General features: G+C 39.1%; 1 protein-coding gene across 1 annotated transcript in view; it reads left to right on the top strand.

Moving 5' to 3' along the window:
• Nucleotides 1–19,713, top strand: part of LRP1B (LDL receptor related protein 1B) — a 1,279,381-nt gene that overhangs the window by 764,658 nt on the left and 495,010 nt on the right. The window contains exons 17-18 of the mRNA XM_026647738.1: nt 6,828–6,953; nt 11,984–12,100. Coding sequence (XP_026503523.1) covers nt 6,828–6,953; nt 11,984–12,100 — 243 coding nt within the window. The remainder of the gene's footprint in view (nt 1–6,827; nt 6,954–11,983; nt 12,101–19,713) is intronic.

The following is a 19,713-nucleotide window of genomic DNA, read 5'->3' as shown; positions in this document are numbered from 1 at the left end:
CCCCCGAAAATAAGACCTCCCCGATAATAAGGCCACCCCGGAATATAAGGCCCCGAAGCTCCAGGAAAAATAAGACCTCCCCTGAAAATAAGACCTAGCGCATCTTTGGGAGCAAAAATTAATATAAGACACTGTCTTATTTTCGGGGAAACACGGTATTAGTCAGACAATTTTTTTAAAAATGTGTTTAGTGCTTTTCAAATTTTAATTTTATCAGCCGGAGGAGATCAGCAATTTGGTCTCTAGTCACACTTATACACTAAATTGCTGAATAAGAATTATCAGATTTTGAACACTTTATTGCTAAGGTCACTAATGAAGCTTTCCCTACAGCGTGCTTCTGAAATGATCTGGTAACAAAGGGTCGCATACATGTATTCACTTTGCATTAATGTCAATGAAAGCTTGTTTAAAAATACAAGTATAAGAGGTTGCTAAGCAGTTAAAGATATACCTGCAATGATTTTTGTAATTCTAAATGCTGTGTGTTTTCAGACATGTTTATCTGCAAAATAAAACTCCCATCATAATGAATGGATGGGTGACAGAGAGGAACTGAAGGGAAGAGAGACTGACACTTGTTAAAGCAGGGTTCAAGTTGGTGCTTAGCATGCCTCTCTGCACATGAAGTCAGTGGAGCTCTGCTCATTTACACAAGCGGGGAATATAGCCTTGAAAGCTTAAAAAACCCTGCAGCTTTGCTATGGTAATATTTAAAACTTCATTGAGATATATTTTAAGAAAAGTAAATTTGGTGATAAAGTGGAAACACGGTAGTGCCATAAATGATTACTTTTAAGCAGACCTATCAACTGTCCTCACCTGCACAGTTATCTCTAAATGCAAGTAAAAAAAAGTCTGCAAGTGTATATGTACTTATTGGGAAGAACATGTAAGGGTTCAGAAGCATTATCATTCTGCTCATATTCACCCCTGCTCATTGTGGTACAGTATCTTGGCTGTACACTTGGCTACATTGGGAGAGTTCTGGTTTCAAAGTTACCTTTATATCTGTGTTCTCTTTGATTTTTTCCCCGTCACTATTTTTGTTTTTTATCTTCTGCTATAATAGTTTTGCTAATATAAAAGTGATGTCACAATCCTGTACTTATAGTACAACCAAAATACCAACTCAGAGGGAGTCTAACTGTTACCCGTGGTTTTCAGAATCCCCAACAGGGGCAACTTAACTATTTCACTCCAGGCGTTGTAAGGAATAAATCAACAGGAACTCAGCACTTCCATCAGATAAAGGAGTAATGCAGTGTAAGCATGCTCTTGTCTAAAACTGCAGTTTTTTATTAGATTTAAGCACACACAAACATAAACAATAGGTTTAGAACATTCCTAACATCTGGAATGGCATTGAGTAATTAACAGCAGATTCGCAGTGGCCATTTGCTTACCCACTGCGGAGAAAGGGGTCAGGAAAACATCTCTCAAGATGGCTTTAGAGGTCTGCTCCAAAGTACACTCTATTAGCTAATCTTTTATAGCTAAGTTCTACAAAACACATAGGTCATAATGACCCTATTGTATCATCACTTTTCTAACTTTCAATAAACTTTTAACATCAGAGATATCTAGACTCAAGGTTTTCCAACCACCAAGGTTTTTCAGTCTAAGTTGTTTACTTGTTTGTCCCCTCCTCCCATTCTGATTAGCAGAGACAGTAGCTAGTTTTGACCTTGCTTCTGAAAGCCTGTCTCCAAATTAACCCTTAACTATGTGGTGTTCTATTTCATTACTTCAGGATGGCTGAATGGACACAATACGGTTGCAATTCGTTTGATCACATTCTCGGATATACACACTGCTCAAATCCAGGGCAACATAACCTAATCAGGGACTGCAGGATCAGGCCCTTAGTTGCTCCTCTTTTAAACATGTTTCATGTAATTGCAGAAATTAAATGAAAAACAAACTCTATATTAATAAGCAATAAGATTTAATGGGGGTTTCATACTTAGAAATGTTGGCTTCTAAACAGCGCACTTGACATTTTGAGTTCTCACCTGCACAAACCTGCATAAAATGGGTGGTGGTTGGAGAAATATTTCCATGATTTGGAAACTGTAGAAAATGCTAGAATTCACTCCTTCTGGGGCTTGACATGGATTTGCAGACCACGGCTACCATGGAGATCCCAATGATGGATGGGGAGCCACTTCCCTATGCACTGGATCTTGGGCAATTCAGCTGGAAGATTTGCCACTTTATTTAGCTTACAGGTCCCTTACTGCCCTTTAGCAGTATGGACTGCATGTGACCATGTTACCATTGGCTCCTTCCCCCATAGTGGTAAATAATTTGCTGAGAATATGGAAACTACAGAAGAGCCATTAATGCTGAACCTAGCACCATCAGTACTTGCTGGAATTTCAACAGGATATTCTGTAGGCGTGTTAGGGGATCAGTAACTTGTAGAGCAGCTGCCACCTGGGTCATCTAGCTCTGCCTGGTATTCCCTCCAAACACCTATGGTGTTCCAGTCACTCAGTGTTTGCTTGTATGGTCATCAGTAGTCTTGGGAGGAGAGATGTTTCCTTAGGTTCTGATTCCCCCATTCCATTGTCTGGAAGTTTGACTGGTTCTTGTCCTGCTTTTATCCTTTCTACATGTTGGAGAGGAAGGCAGGAACTACTTATGACTACCTGTGCGCTCTACTTGTGCCTCATTCTATTATAAAATTTGACCTATTAACAAAGAGAATTTGCATAAACTACCACTAACAGGTAGGCCAGGCAACTGCAGTGTCTGTGGGCTAGGATAGCTGTTGGTTTCCACCTCCTATGTAGGGTTTGTGTACCACTAGATCTGTGTAAACGTGTAGTGCTCTCCCCCACTTCCTGGTAAATCCTGGCAGAATTGGGGTTGAGGGATGGGCGCCCATAGGGGATAGTATTGCCATTTAAAGTATGGAACACAATCCCCCAAGCATTTCCATACCACATTACACATCATCGGTTTTGCACCTGAGCCATATTGAGAGGGAGAGCCACAGGGTGCCAGGAAGATGTAGTGAGTGTGCACACCCGTGGGGATAATCATAGCCTCCGAGATCCACAGGTTCTGGGTGCTAACTCCCCTGCCTGTACTTTGAAAAGGGGGAGGAAGCTCCCTCTCCGTGACAGAATAAACTGCTGGAAACTCCACAAGGGGAACTATAGTCTAGAATATATCTTTTTTTAAAAATGCTAATTGTTAAGTTATAAAAGATAGCAATTAACACAAAACCATTCTCATCCATAGCAGGCCAATGCTTGTAAACAAAAGTATACATGAAATCCCACATTCACTTCTCATAACAAGACTTCATACAGCTTCCCTCCTCCTTGTCTCCCTCTAATGGATGTTTCCATGGGTTGTGTTTTTATGTGATACACAATAAGTAAATATATTTGCTCATACCTGAGCAGGAGCCACATTCTGCCTACTTAAGATCTAGGGATGATAAATGCTATATAACAACCAAGTGTTATTACCATTTGCTTTCTTACCGCTCACATGAGTAAAGAGAGTGGATTTAATGATAATCTTGATGCATCAAGTTCCACCAGCACTTTAAAGAAATTCTAAAAATAAAAACAAAACAAAACTGAAAACCCTCATGCCATTGAAGTTGAATTCAGATTTTGCAATCATTCATACTTTTCTTAACCATATGTATTGATTACAAAGACCATTTTTGTTTTAAAAGCTATACACGACAGTGTGTAAAATATTATTTAGCATAATCATTCTCCCAAGTGCTCGCTAGGATCTCCTTTCTACTCACCCATTCCATAAAATGCTCTAACTGTGGCAAATGTCTCTCCAGGCAGGAGGGATGGAAACAGCTTCCACTTAAGTACATTTTTGCTACTGTTCAGTTGATCAAAGAGAGCCCTGAGAAGAAGAGGTGAGAGGTCCACGTGGTTCCTTGGGGATTTACAAAGTGCATAAGCGTGATAGACTCCTGAGTTCCATGGATTTCAATGGGAGTTAGACACTTAACCTGCTTAGGTACTTTTGACAATCCCACTGGATGTCTAGCTGCTTCTTTTTAGGGACCTAAAACTCTTTAAAAATCTGGTCCTTGGTCCTTGCCAGTCTGAGGAGTAAGGGACTGAATTTTAGACCAGAACTTACATTTTGGGCCAAGTCTTCAGCCTGTGAAAATTGACATAGCTCCAATGATTTGAATGGAACTACATTGATTTACACCAGCTGAGGATCTGGTCCTTTACTTTTTAAAGGAAAAGATGTCTGAGGTATCCCCTCACACAACTCTCATGTAGTATGGGGTCTATTACTTGTCCCCAGTGGTGGTTGCCCCTGTAATGCAGGTAATGCAGTGTACCTCACCTCTGCTTTTTAAGAACAGTTCCATGATAAATCTGCTATTAAATAAAAATATGTTATGTAATTTAAATCAGAAATAAAATATCAACCTCCCAAACTTTCAGCAGTAGTCAGTTTTTTTTAACCAAAGGAAAGTATAACTTTCATCTATTTATAAATCTATTAATCTATTTATAATAAATCATTTTAAGTGGTTTAAATAAGTAATTTTTTAGCTGATTCCTTGCTTTTACTAATGTTACATCTTGGTTACAGTGTCTGTGGTTGCAGTTAGATTCAGGGAAAACTGAGGGCTTATTTGTTAGTTCCCAGAATCACGTAGAAGCAATAACATTGGCTCTCATGACTTTTAGATCTTGACTAATTTCATACCTAGTGGGAACCACAGTTTTACGTTTCCCTATATTTGCAATCCAACAAAGGTTACTTTTTACCATTTCAAAAGCATTGCAAAACTGCTTTCCCCTGCCGCTTACAGTATCTGGTAAACTAGATTACTGCCATTCCTTATCTATAGTTCGTTCAGGAGCTGCTATCTCAAGGGTTATTTGTACAAAATTGAACTGCCTGTTTGATTACAAGTAACGGGTCCATATGATTGCCACTTTGCATTACCTTTTATGGTGTAAGTCCTTGAATGGCTTCACTTTAGTGAATTATTGTACCCTTTCATTCCTTAAGATAGTCTAAAACTAAACTATGATTTTAATGTTTAAAACTAAAGATATGATTTTAAGCATATGGCCTTTTAAAATTATTTTATGTTTGCCAAAGCTGAGCTATAAAAAATGTTAAAAACTTATTTATATACCAAAGCCTTCCATCCTAATTTAGGCCAATTCAAAGCACACTGAAGTAAATGGGAATTTTCCCATTAGTTTCAATGGGCTTTGGATAAAAACCCTTGGTAGTATTTTTGTTGTTGCTGCAAATTTGAGATGAATCCTTATTTGAGGAAATGGATATGGGAAAAGGGCCTGATCCTGCAACCTCTCTGCACACAGAATGTTGAAGTCAACAAGGCTTGGTGAATTGAGCCCTTCAGTTTTATTTTAGAGAGAACTAGAGAAGGAAGTTCACCAGAGGCCTCATCCAGAGCCTACTAAAGTCAAAAGGCATACTCATGGACTCCTTACTGACACAAAACTCCTGTTGCCTTCAAGTGCAGTATCAGGCGCCAATATTTATTTTGCTTAAATATACTTTTTTATTAGTGTCATTCATTTTCTCACTTAACTGGGACTAATATGCACAAAAATGGCTTTAAGAGAACGTTAAAGATAAATACACAAAAGCATGAAAATTCAGTTATAGACATAGCCTCCAGTTCTTGCATACAATGAACATAGTAGGTTAACATTTAAGATGGCACCCTGCTGTGTCTAGCTACTGGAGGTTTAATCCTTAACTGTGAAATGTGTGGCTTTTGTATGTTTGTCTGACATCCTTAATTTTTTCTTTATTGTTGTTGTTTGTGTTATGAATTTCCTTAAAAATGTTTTATTGTTGGTTGATAAGCATTGCACTATGATAAGTATATATATATATATATATGCTCAGATAATGAGTGTGAACACATGTCATCTCAAATAATTATATAATAAATTCCATATTAAATATGGGGAAACTAAGCACAATAAACAATGTATAAGGTTTATTATTTGTACAGCTTAATTATTTTTTCTAATAATGTGCCGACATTGATTAGGCTACTTCATGGTATATCAGACAAATTAACATTTTGAGTCATAGAACTGCAACTATCTTAATAATCTTTTTTACATTGTTAGAACACTAAAATATGAATGAATACTCAAAATTTGAGAAGTTAAATGCTGGCTTATGATATTAGTTTAGTATAAACGTCTGAAAATATGAGTTCATAATAGCAATTCTTTGAATTTAGATAGTGGTTTTCATTTGAGGATCTCAAAGCCCTTTAACCTTTAATGAAAATGCTAACATATCATTGTAGTTGGGTGGTCAGATCCTCAGCTGATGTAAATTGTCATAGCTACAATGGAGTTATGCTGAGTTATGCCAGTTAAGGCTCTTACTCATAATGTTTATGAAAAATGCAAGGTGAAATCTGGCCCCTCTGAAGTCACTAGGAGTTTTATCATTGACTTAGTGGAGCTGGGTATTTACCTACAATCTGTAGCCATCCATTCCTATAAAGACTATACAATCTTACGGAACTTATTCTTCTCTCACTGATACCTATTTACACTTGTATAACTCCTTTTATTTTAATAGAGTCTCCAGATTTTGTATTATTATATCTGAAATACTTCAGCAACTGTTTAACTGGGACTCGACTTTTCCTGTTTGCAATACAGTTCTGAGCTATGAAGATTATAAATTATGGGGTAATCATATTAATTGTATCTCTAGTTCTTCAATGAGTGAAACTTAATATAATCATGTTTTCAGCAGTTTCTTTTTGATGATATGCTTAGGAGACAGTAATATTTTTTTCCTAGTCAATCATAGCTGTCCTGATGATCAGTTTAAGTGCCAGAATAACCGCTGCATCCCCAAGAGGTGGCTTTGCGATGGAGCTAATGATTGTGGCAATAATGAAGATGAATCAAATGAAACCTGTGCAGGTAAAAACTTTACTTGGAGGTGTAAGTAACTTTTATCTAAATTCCAATTCAATAAAAATTCATGCCTGTACTCAGCACTGAGCTGAACCAGCCTACTGTTGATGATCTGATTACTGCAGTTTTAAATGAATTCAGATTTTGATGTCACCAGGGCTAGAATGTAAATTATATTTTACTTAATCCCTGTGCTTGACTCTGCTTTCCAAAGTAATTTGGCACTTAATCTATCCATATGGGTTGACTGTCAATGCAGTACTTGGATGCAAACTTGTCCCTGCTAAATCTTTCTTGGCAGTTGGAATGTAGTTTATTATCATACTGTGATGTAAGTCATCTGACAAGTAAGCATTTTGTTCTTGTTGTTTTTTACCTTGACAAATATAATTTTACTGTTTCCCCTGAACTCATCTGCAAATAGTTTAGTATTTGTTATATTATTTACGTATGGGGTTTTATAAGGAAGTCCCATTTGACCTTGTCTATTTATATTTCCATATCTGTCCCATTACAATAAATCTAGGAGTCCTAAACCACTCCATTCTTGCACAGAAACATACAGTCTTTAGTACAGATCAGTAGACAGTTCTAGAGAGGTCATTAGTAGTCTGATAAATGTTGAAAAATAGGCAGCAAACTTACTATTCTTTTTAAGTACTGAGTGAAAGAAAGAGATTGACAGCATGTATACACATATACTGAATCCATATTATCTGACTTAAAATGTCCTAAAACCAAACTGTGTTGATGTTTTACAGAAACATCTCTCCTTTCATATTTTGTTTAAAAATCTCTTTCGCTACACTATATTTCATTTATTTTCTGATTCTGTATGTTGGCTGTTTCAAAGAACAAGAGGAAAAATGTTCACTTATAGCAGCAAAGTAAGAAATCAATGGCTTTTATCTAGTGGGGTTTCCAATACATTACTTGATTTTTAAGTTGGGGAGTGCAAATTGGCACATTTTAGAGAGCCGTTTCAGTTGAAACTCTAAAGGAAGCCTGTCACACAAATCATAATGTGCATTCTAATAATCTAGGTAAAAAAGATGGGAATTAGAGAACTACATTCTTCACCCCATAGTACAGAGAAATATGCATTTTAATTACTTTTAATTGTTCATAGCCCAAGTGCAGTTTAGGCCAGATCCTATAAAAGTCTTGCTCTGTTTACGTGAGTACAAGGGTCTATTGTGTAAGGGTTATTTATTTGAACAGGCTTTGTGGGATGAGATTCTTATTTGTTCTTCTCTCTGCAGTCCACACCACCTATTGGCAATGACACAAACAGCTATATTTTGTGAGCAAAAATAGAGGATTAAATGTATATAGTAATGATGGTCTGTAGTTGGATCCTGCCTGACTAGTAACTAGTACATAATTTATGTATGTGACCAGTAACGAAAATTTTAGGGGCTGATTACATAGTTGGAGTCATATAGGTGGTGAGTTGTTTCCATTTGAAATAGATACATTTCTTTGAGAAACCTTTTACAAAGCTTCATGTCAGTAAATATACCAAGAGGCCTCCTAAAACTGAAGTTTTTTTAAAAAGGTTTTAAAGTTACAATGTATAATGTTATACAGTCTTTGCTTGTCTGATATTTGTATGTTATTGATTAGCTGGATCAGTACAGTTGTTCTTCAAGGTTTATAGCCAGTAATATGAAAATAAAATATTATTTATAATTACTATGTCCAGTAGTTTGATAATCTTTCCATGGCTAGATTGCCTCTTCACTGTAGGGGCCATGCAAATGTTACAAAGCTCACCTAGTTGTAGAGGAAGGATCTGAGGGGCCGTTGAGTGTAACAGGGACAATGTATCCCAATTCTGCAGATCCAGGGGTTATAGAGGGAGGGGCAACCCTGGATTTGTGGAGGCTGAAGCTATCCTGTGTACATAGGATGACTGTCCTTTTGTGCAGCTTAGCTTAGTTCTCTTTTCCTACCCTCCTCCAACATGCAGTGGAGCTCCAGCAGGAGCTTGCTGCAGTGTGCTGAGTCCCCCTATAGCTGTTCAGCTGCAGCTGTTGTGGAAACTGTGATGGAGTTTACACACCCAATAACCGAGAGCAAATTGCGGAGCAATACTGGGTTAAGGAGGCGCACCCCCTTCAGCACATGCAGGGCTTTAGGTGAAGAGACAGTTTGAAAGGGCACTGGTAGGCCAGGGGAAGGTACTACAGTCTGCACGAGGAAGTGAGGTTGAAGCCTATGGGCAAAGTGACTGCTGTGCAGGTAAGACCACTCTGGGAGAAGTGATCCAAATCCCCCCTCCGCTTTGGAGGTGGGAACCCACAAAAGCCTCTGAACCATACCCCTTACCCCAGGGAAATTAAACTCCTCTAGTAAGACTATGACCACACCCCAAAGAGAGAAGCTCCAGCCTGGTTGGAGAAGACCCAGAGGAGAGTTTAACTTGGGGTAGACCAACAGATCATCTGAAGACTGCAACATCCAGGGTTGGGACCCTGTGGAGAAGGAGGGCCTCAGTCCCCCTATCTTGCTCCCCCCACTCCACTGTTGCGACAGAGCCCAGAAGAGAGAAGAGGAAACACATAGGAGGGGCTGAGGCTCATGATATATGACCCTGCAGGGTCCCACTCTAGAAAAGAGAGACTGAAAAGAACTGTGGAGCCATTGCCTGACCACTATGCCAGCTGGCTTTGAGACTGACCCACCATAGGGACACAACATGGGTTAATGCTGGTTCAAATGATATTGACTCATTCCTGGTTTTCCAGACTGAAATCTGGGGTTTGAGAAGGGGATGGTGCCAAGAAAAAGCGGGTTGCTCTGAGCTGCATCCCCAGAATCCCACAGTGGAACTGTGGAGTACTAGCAAAAGGCCTTCCATGGTGTACTGGGGCATGCGTTGTGCGTCCGTGAGAGAGAGAGAGAGAGAGCAAGCTGAGGATAGATGCTCCATCCAATAAGGAGCTAATACATTCCTCTTCTCAATAGCTGGCATGAGGACCCATCCTGTCTTATTCTCTTCCGGTTCTGCCAAAGCCCCACACCAATGAATTTAGCTGGGCATTTGCTCACGATAATTTTGAAAGGGTAAACTCTTTGGGAACAAAGTTGTATGTTTTTATGAAACACTGCTGAACATGCCTACTCTGATGGAAAGATTTCTATATGCGGAAAGTGTGGAGAAGCTCTAAAAAAGGAGAGTCTGACTCCTGCTGTTAAGTATTATATATGGATGAATAGTGCTTTAGTAAGTGTGAAGTATTAGAGTCATCTTAGCTGGTGTAAATTGGTTTAACTCCATTAAAGGCAGGAGCTGTGCTCATTTACACCAGCTGAGTATGTGTCATTATTTTATTTTATTTTATTTATTATTCACTAATAATGAATAATCGTCTCCATCAACTGCTCCAAATAAAGTGGCAGGACAAGATCAGAAGCCAGGATATTCGAAGACAAATCCAGCAATTATCTCCATCATCATTGGTTTGTTTTCGCAGAATTTTTGGTATCATAACAATGGCAGACCAACAAATTCTGAAGTGTGTGTACCAAGAAATGCTGGTACGTGGCTGGCAATCACATGGGTGCCAAAAGCTTTGGTGGCACAATAACATTGCCAGTGATGGATATAAACTGAATATACAATCAGACTACCTTAAGCATCCTGTCAGAGACTGTTCTGGGTGGCACTCGATTTACAAGGAAGCCACATCTTTTTGGGGATTTGCCATGATGGTGATGATGAGTGTTATGATCATCATCGTCACAGTGTAGGACTGTATTTATTCCAGAAGATTTTGGTGAGCTATTTTTTTTACTGATGGCATAGTTGACAATGTATAAAGCAATAATAACATCAAAAATAATCCCATCAGGGAGGAAACCTGGAAGAGGATTATTTTTCATCATGACAACAACCTAAAGCACACATCAAAATGTGTACAAATCTTCTTGAAGCAATAAAGATCAAGTGTTTAGTACTTTGCCCATCATAGTCACTTGAACTGAATTTAAAAGAAAAAAAAATCATAAGGAGTTTTTTCATTGTACATAAGCTAAATTAACAGCAACAAGGAGCATCTGAAGTAATCTAATATTGTGTGCATCTGGAAGAAGCCTGTATTTACAAGAAATATATATGTGTATACACACACCATAGGCCAAATTCATCCCTGCCATAACTCCGCTGAGTTTAATATCATTATGCCGGAAATGAATTAGCTCCAGTGTTCCCAAAAGACACTTCAGTGTATTTTTTTAACGGCAAGTGGTGTGTAAAAATAATGAACTGGTTTACTATAATGAAATCCCATTATTCCCTTTGTCTTCATTGTCAATATGTGGCTATACACGTTGGTGGATGACAGATGTCAGGTGAACAATTACATGATTTCTTTACAAACCAGATTAAACCATTAATTTAATTCTTAAAGTGGAAAGAAAACCATACTACACAGAACTAATGAAATATAGCAAACAACTGTCCGCACATTTGATAGGGAGAAGGGATAATCTGTAATGTGAACCAGATCACCTAATTCTGAATTAAATTTATTTAAGTACTAATCACTGCTCTGAATATTTAGGTTTGGATTTTCAAAGGAGACTGGGGAAATTAAGTACCCAACTTCCTCTGGAATTCAGTTGGATTTGGATGCCTAACTTCTTTTGCCTTCTTTGAGAATGCCAGCCTTAATCCTACTTTGGCGTTTTCAGATTTTTGATTATTTTGACTACGACATTAATATTGGTTTAACATTTAATTTCCTGTAATTGCATAATTTTGTGAAACCTCACAAATTTCCGACCTACTGGGAAATCCATTATGAATTATTGAATGTAATGATAAGGGTACAGTACTGCAGGTACCTTCAATTTCCACTGAGAGCAAAGGAGATGAGGATAGCACTCAGTCAAGGGCAAAGCAAAAACCATCTAGACCTCCACCTGCTAAGTTAGTTCTAAGGAAAGCCATGGACTGAATGATCTAACAGATTGTACTCTATCTCTTGCTTTTTAAGATTTTAAGATTTTGCGTGCCTTTGTCATTGCAGCAAGAACATGTCAAGTTGATCAGTTTTCTTGTGGGAATGGACGTTGTATTCCAAAATCGTGGTTGTGTGATAGGGAGGATGACTGTGGTGATGAAACAGATGAAATGGCATCATGTGGTAAGTTACTAATTATTTACCCTACATAAATTGGCCATTAAAAACATCAAGTGAAGATTTAAAGTCTGGTATAAAAAGAGAAATAAGAGGATTTTAAAGGATATTTTGGCTTTTTATGTAAGTAGGTAAGTAGATATAGTAGGTTTTTAAATTTTGATTGAACCAATAAATAATTACTGTATTTCTGCCCTAAAAACTTTATTTTATTTATTTTGATTTAGAAGCTCATTTCCACTACCAAGCAGCAACTCATAATCAAATATTGTCACCCCCCACAGTTTGGCCTATATCTCAACCCCATATCTCTCTTTGAAGGGCAAGTGAAATAAATAGGCCCTTCAGCATACCCTGAATGTTATGCTATATTCATTTAGATTAAACATATGAACCCAAAGAGACAAACGTGTTAACATAATGCTGTCCAATTTTAAACAAGGGTCAGGGTTTGGTATACAGAGACCTCAGCCTGTTTCCTACTAGGGCAATCACACCATTAAAGATTCTTTGGACCTTCATGAAAGATACAAAAAAAAAAAAGAAAAAAAAAAGAAAAACAGTTAAAGCATTCAAAATGTAAAGTATTAGATTTTAACAACATCCCAGAAGGGGAAAAACAGAACAAAACAAAAACTTGTCTGATTGTCTGGCAGTTTCTGAGAAGGTATTAAAGATGGTAAAAACTGTTCTTTTGAGGAAAAGAGTAGCTGAGAGGGGCTGGTTGCTGTTGTTGGTAAAACCTGTTTGCTAGAAGACAAAAGAAAACTAACACATACAAAAGGGGAGAGAAAAGAATAGCAAAGAGAAAATGCAGTTTCTGTCTCTGGCATTCACTCTCACTTGCAACCTCACTGCTGGAAGAACAGTCACAGCATTCAGTCTTATCAGCCACTCCAAGACCTGATAAATTTGTAACAGTATGGGCTGTTTTAGGGCACTGGTTTAGCTGCCTGTTTCTGGTCACAGGCTAACAGCAGCGTAGCAAGATATACAGTCTTGGACAACTAAGCCAGACTCTTAGTAGACAGAAGGAAGAAAGAGAGAGAGAGAGAGAGAGAGGAAAGAAAAGACATAATGTAGGGAAGGAAAAGGACACATGGGGGGTGAGGATGAGAAAATCTCACATCCCATGTGATGTTTGAGATTGAGCTGGGAAGATGGTAGTGTCATCTGGGTCCATCTTTCTGGCCTTGTCTGGTCAGGACATCTCTCAGGATTATGAAGAAGTAGGTCCATGGTCCCAGGAGACAATGAGGGTGGCAGCCATGATGGTGGAGCTTGCTCCTTCCCTTTCTCTCATCTTTCAGTCAGCCATTATTATGGTTGCCAACTTGCCCCCCAAAGCCTCTTTTTCAGAACCCCAAAAGGGGAGCGATGGGCAGAAAAGCCTATCCTTTCCTTATTTTGTTCACCAATTAGGCCTAATTTTCAATACACCAATTTTGGTTCATCGATTTCTGGTTGTATACTGTTCTTCTTTACCAGGCATAATCTTAACATAGTCTTTGAATTATACCAGTAGGCCTCTGTGCTTAGACTAATTCAGCCTTTCTGTCCCGTTTTTGCACCTTTCAGATCAACATTTGTTGTTATAGGTTATTTTGACTTTTTTGATCTTTCGTTCACTTTTTACAGTTGAGCTTCAAATTAGGGTAAATTAGTAAAACTTGAGACTGGGACAGGAGGAGTATCATTGTCTTTGGGGGACTTTACAGAGAACTCTACCTCTCTCAAATACATGAAGAGGGATCTAATATCAGAGCTTCTGCTGATTGTAGCTACGGGGAGAGAGGTGATCTGTCAGGTAGGCTGATCCCAAGCCAGTCAGGGCTTTATTAATCAAAATGAACACCTTAAAATTTAACTGGAAGCTCACAAGTAAGGCTGCATGTCTGTCATGGAGGTCACGGAAGTCACGAATTCCATGACTTTCTGTGACCTCCGTGACTTTTGTAGCAGCCGATGTGTTTGGGCCAGCAGCAGTTTGGATGTAGGAGGGGGCTCGGGGCTGGGTCACGGAGTTGGGCTATGGGGCAATGCTTACCTTGGGGGGGGGGAGGAGGGAGGGAGGCTCCCGGCCAATGGGAGCTGCAGAGCTAGAGCTCGTGGCGGGGGCAGTGCGCAGATCCCCCCTGGCCTTCCCTCCCTCTAGAGGCTGCTTCCGGGGAGCTGTGTAGAGCTGGGTAGGGAGCCTACCAGTCCTTCCAAACCCCCCCGCCCCAGCACCCACGGGATCCCAGGCCACCCCCCAGCACCCGCAGCCCCCGGCCCAAGTTTTACTTAGGGGTATATAGTACAAGTAATGGACAGGTCACGGGCCGTGAATTTTTGTTTACTGCCTGTGACCTGTCCATGACTTTTACTAAAAATACCTGTGACTAAAATGTAGCCTTACTCACAAGTAACTAGTATAGGTCTCAAAGCAGCCATGTCATGCGCTTTCTGCAAGAAGCCCTTTCAAAATGCTTCCTATTCGCTAAATAATAATGATATAATTGCTGACTTGCTAATTTATGTACTGTACTTGAGGAGGATAAGAACTGATAATCTAGTAATGATGAAAAGAAGAAAATGTCTTTGAAGAGAGAATTTGAAAATACTTGTAAGCTATTGACTGCTTCAGAAATTCTAACCATATAAACTTGGAGTGAGAGTTTCTAAAGCACCTAGCAAAGTTAGAAACTGAAATACCATTTACTTTCAATAAGAATCAGACATCAGACTTTGTTAGGCACTTCTGAAAATTCCACCTTTAATCACTATTAAAATATATTAAATGTTTCTTACTTAAAATAAAGCTAAAATAAAAGGAATGTACCTGAGAAAGTGTTATCATTGCAGTGTTATTTTAGGTTTTCTGAAACTTCTCATTGCTCCAAACTTCTCATAGTCATTAGTGTAGTCAGCATTCTGTAGTGTTTTGTCCAGGACTTCTTTTATTTTACACTTTTTTATTAAAAGAGATATAAAACTTTTTATTGCCATTTTTAGGAGCTCTTGTTTTGATTCTTATGGTTTTTTTAGCACAGTTTTATTTTAAGCTTCATGATCCTTTTCTTTTTGGCCCAAAACCTGTATAGGCATTAGTCTAGTAATGATCCTATACTTGCTTTTAGATTTTTTTTTCCAATAAAAAGTTTAAAAGTTTACATGTCACAAGTCTTGACTTAGAACTGCCACAGGTTTCTTTAAAAATAGCTTTTTTATTTGATCACATTGGCATGGTTACAACTTTCATTAGTACTTCTCCTATCATTGTGCTGGCTTTTTCCTTTCACTTTTTATTAAAAATAAGAGGTTTTCTTTTTTGAAAATGGATATATATGTACATATGTACATATAAACTATTAGTTGCCCACTCAAAGAAACTTTACTAGCTTCCTGGCAAATATAATAGGTGCCTGATATACAGTTAAAAGTACAGAATATACATGTAAGTATTATAAATAGCAGTCATATAGTTGTATTCAATTCTATGTGTGTATATGTAAAACACAGAGAGAAAAGTATAGAAAGAAAGAAAGAAATTATCCAAAACAATAGCAAATACCAATATAGTAGTAAAATTTGATCTCAGATTGCCAACAAGCACCAAAAAGTAGAACATATGAGTATAAAGGATCTAACAGCAAAACAGTAGTGGCATGGAGAATGCTATCTTTCCAAAGTCAAGTTGGGATAGATAGGCTTAGCTAACATTTCTTTGCCTAAAGGTCCTGGTAAAGGGCATAGTTTGACAAAGAGTGAGAAGTTTTAACATTATATCTCTGTTATTGTGATGTCCTGTCCCTTTAAATCGTTAGGCATTCTGTGCTCACTCAGGCCTTGTCTACACTACTGGGGTAAGTCAATCTAAGTTACACTACTCCAGCTATGTGAATAATGTAACTGGAGTCGACATAGCTTAGGTTGACTTACTGTGGTGTCTACACTGCGCTGCATCAATGGGAGACACTGTCCTATTGACTTACCTTACTCCTCTTGTTCTGGTGAAGTACCGAAGTTGACCGGAGAGCGCTCTGTGTTTGATTTAGCGGGTCTTCACTAGACCCCTCCTGATTGATCGCAGCAGCATCGATCGCTGGTAAGTGTAGACATGGCCTCATGCAACAGCCTTTTGCTGTTTGGTTTTAGTTTAAGTTTTGCTTCCAGAACAATAAAGTCTCCACAGAAGACAAGCTATGCTTTAAATCAGCTCCTCCTGTGTGTGTTGGGACCAGATATAAAATATTGGCAATGAGGATATTTTATCCTACAAGTGTCTAGTGGTTCCTACTGCCTGAAAAAGAAGAAGAAAAAGTAAGCACATAATACATTTTTTTTTTAAAAAGGAAGAAAAAATTTCACCTGGAAACAGAAGGTGGAAGACTGCTGCTGCATTTTGCTTCAGGTACAGATGGAACCAGCCAGTTAGAGAGGGGGAAGATGGTAATTAAAGACAGAACACAGCAGAAGTTTTCTGCCATTGCTGCCTAGCTGCTGCAGAGACAGAATAGTGAGGGGAGGGCATCCATTTTTGTTCTCAAGCAAGCTAGAGAGAGAAGCAGCTTTAGCCTGCATTGGGGGTCCGCAGCCAGCACAAGGAGCCCAAGTACAACCAAAGGAGAGATTCTGTAGTATAAGCCCACAGCCAGTGGAGGGAGATCAAGTGCAGGTAGTGCTGCACAGTAAAAAAAAAAAAAAAAAAGCGTGGGGGGGAGAGTTTCCCTGTGGAAGTGAAGGCATCTGGGATGGTGAGAAGCCCAGCAGGAGAATGGCAACTTGTGTGGGCAAGGTTGATGAATTTAGCGAAAACTGCAAGTCATGGGTGGTGTACCTCAAACGTTTAGAGCAGTGTTTCCCAAACTTGGGATGCCGCTTGTGTAGGGAAAGCCCCTGGCGGGCTGGGCCAGTTTGTTTACCTGTCACGTCCGCAGGTCCGGCTGATCGCGGCTCCCACTGGCCACGGTTTGCTGCTCCAGGCCAACGGGGGCTGCAGAAAGGGCGACCAGCACATCCCTCAGCCCGCACCGCTTCCTTTACACAAGGGGCATCCCAAGTTTGGGAAACGCTGGTTTAGAGCAATTTGCAGCTTGCAATTGTATTCCAGACAGACAAGTTTCAGCCTTGCTCACAGTGATGGGTCTGAAGGCATATGGACTGCTGCATGACTTCTTGTCTCCAGCTGTGCCTGGAATTGCCATGTATGCCACAATTACTATAGCAATGCAGGAACATAACAGAATATTATTGGTGCCATCCGCGACTATCAGGGGAGTGAAGAATTGGTAGCAAAGTTTGGTGCTACTCTAAGGTTAAAGTTGTCAGAGCATTGTAGTTTGGGCAAATATTAAGTGATATCCTTCATGATCAAGTATCAGGGGGTAGCCGTGTTAGTCTGTATCTACAAAAACAACAAGGAGACTGGTGGCACCTTAAAGACTAACAGATTTATTTGGGCATAAGCTTTCGTGGGTAAAAACCTCACTTCTTCGGATGCAATTATTTATGCCCAAATAAATCTGTTAGTTCTTCATGATCAGTTTGTCTCTGGGTTACACAATGACCAGATCCAGAAAAAGTAACTGTCTGTATCAATGCTTAAATTCAAGAAAGCTGTTGAGGTAGCTATTGCCATGGAAACCACAGAGAAGGATTCTCTGGAATGTAATGTGTACTGAGAAGTTCACCTCCTGAATCAGTGAGACAGAGAACCACAGAAACATAAGGAATTTCCATGTGGCCATTATGCATAAACTACCCACACTGAGGAGGACTGCTGGGCATGCCAGGTCATTTGCAGAAGGTGCCAGAAGAAAGGATATATCACTGTAATGTGTCTCACAGTTCAACAATCAGCAACACAGCATAACCAAACATCCAAGAAGACACTATGAAGATTGAACCTAAAAAAAGATGGAAATCAGGAATTCATAATGTGGAAAAAGCCAAGAGCTCTACTGACATTGACCAAGACGTAGCACTGTATGTATTATCAGAAGCTGGAGTAAGAAAAAGAGTTCCCACAAGAATGGAGGTTGATACTGGAGCTGCAGTTTCACTGATTTTGTCACATCAGACTTTGTGACAAGTTCCCCTGGAAGAAACCTCCATGGTTTTGATGACTCATCCTGGAGAAAAGTTAGTCTGAAAAGGGATAATCCAGATGAAAGTTCAGCTAGATGGACAATCCATTGTTTTCCCCTTGTATGTGAGAGAAGGGAAATATCCACCATTGTTTAACAGAATTTGGCTTGAGAAGTTCAAGGTGAATTGTACCAAGATCAAGGCGATCACAAAAATACTTCAAACTCTTCAAGAAATACTGGACAGACACTCTAGAGTTTTTGAAAAAGAACTTGGACAGATGAGCAATTTGTCAGTCAAGCTCACTGTTAAGTCAGCCAGCCAGCCAGCCAAAATACTGTTAGCCCAGACTTGTGCCTTATGCTCTGATGCCTTTGGGGGCTGATTTGGACTCTTTAGAGAACACTGGAGTTTTGTCACCAGTTTCACACAATGAGTGGACTATACCCATTGTACCACTGATCAAGGAAGATGCCTCTGTCAAATTTGTAGAGATTTCAAAGTGACCCAGAATCCAGTTTTATGTTTTTGGTTGTAGTTGATGCCCATTCAAAATGACCAGAAGTTTTCAGAATGACATCTACTATTGCTACTAAGACCATTGGACATCCTTGTACCTCAGTCAGTCAGTTTGGTTTGCCGTTACAGTTGGTGAGTGACAATGAACCTCAATTCTGTTTTGAAGAGTTTCAGAAGTTCCTAGCTTCAAATGGACATCAAGTACATAATGCTGTGCTCCATACCATCCTGTTACAAATGGACTAGTGGAGTGCTTTGAACAGATACTTATGCACACCTTAAGAGTTAACAAGTACATTTTGAGTCTCAGCACAAATTAGATAATTTCTTGCTTATCTACAGGAACATACCATATGCTACTATCCAAGAGTCACTTGGAACTCTTTTCTTGAAGCAGTCTTTGTGTACCTGTAGTGTCCTGATGTTGCCTCACATGTAGCCAAATCCCAAGCTATGCAAATTGATTGACGTAAGATTCATCATTGTTTTTCTTCAAGTAAGTGACTTAGTGTGGACTTGCAACTATGGAATGTGGTACCGAGAAAAAATGTAAAATGCATGGAACTTGTTTCACTCATGGTAAAACCATATAATGGTAGTTTATGGGATTGACATATGGATCGGTTGTTGCCTCTGAGTACCAGAGACCAGTAGAATTTCTGTTCCTCCAATTGAACCTCCTTCCATTAAAACTCAGAAGTTTGAAGACTTGGTAGAAGAAACTTAGATTGTGTTAATTCCTTACCAGATCTAGTTGCTTCCTTACCACATGCAATTCCTGTTTTTCAGCACAATGCCACACCACCATCACGATGTTATCTCAAGAAAGTGTGAAAACCAGTAGTGTACCTGAATTTATAAATTGTTTAGTTAGTGAGTTGCTATCCTGGAACAGAATAATCCCTTGCAATTTAAGAGATTGTGGTAGTCCACCTGCAAATGTTAGTTAGATTATATAGTGTTTTATGTTAGTCATGTAAAATATTATGGCAAAGTGTTTTAAAATAGGTCGGAGTAATGTAGTGTCCTGT

This window comes from Terrapene carolina, unplaced genomic scaffold, assembly GCF_002925995.2.
Source record: "Terrapene carolina triunguis isolate 2854851 unplaced genomic scaffold, T_m_triunguis-2.0 Scaffold62, whole genome shotgun sequence".
In the NCBI taxonomy this organism is placed as follows: domain Eukaryota; kingdom Metazoa; phylum Chordata; order Testudines; family Emydidae; genus Terrapene; species Terrapene triunguis.
This window is presented reverse-complemented; position numbering and strand designations above follow the sequence as displayed.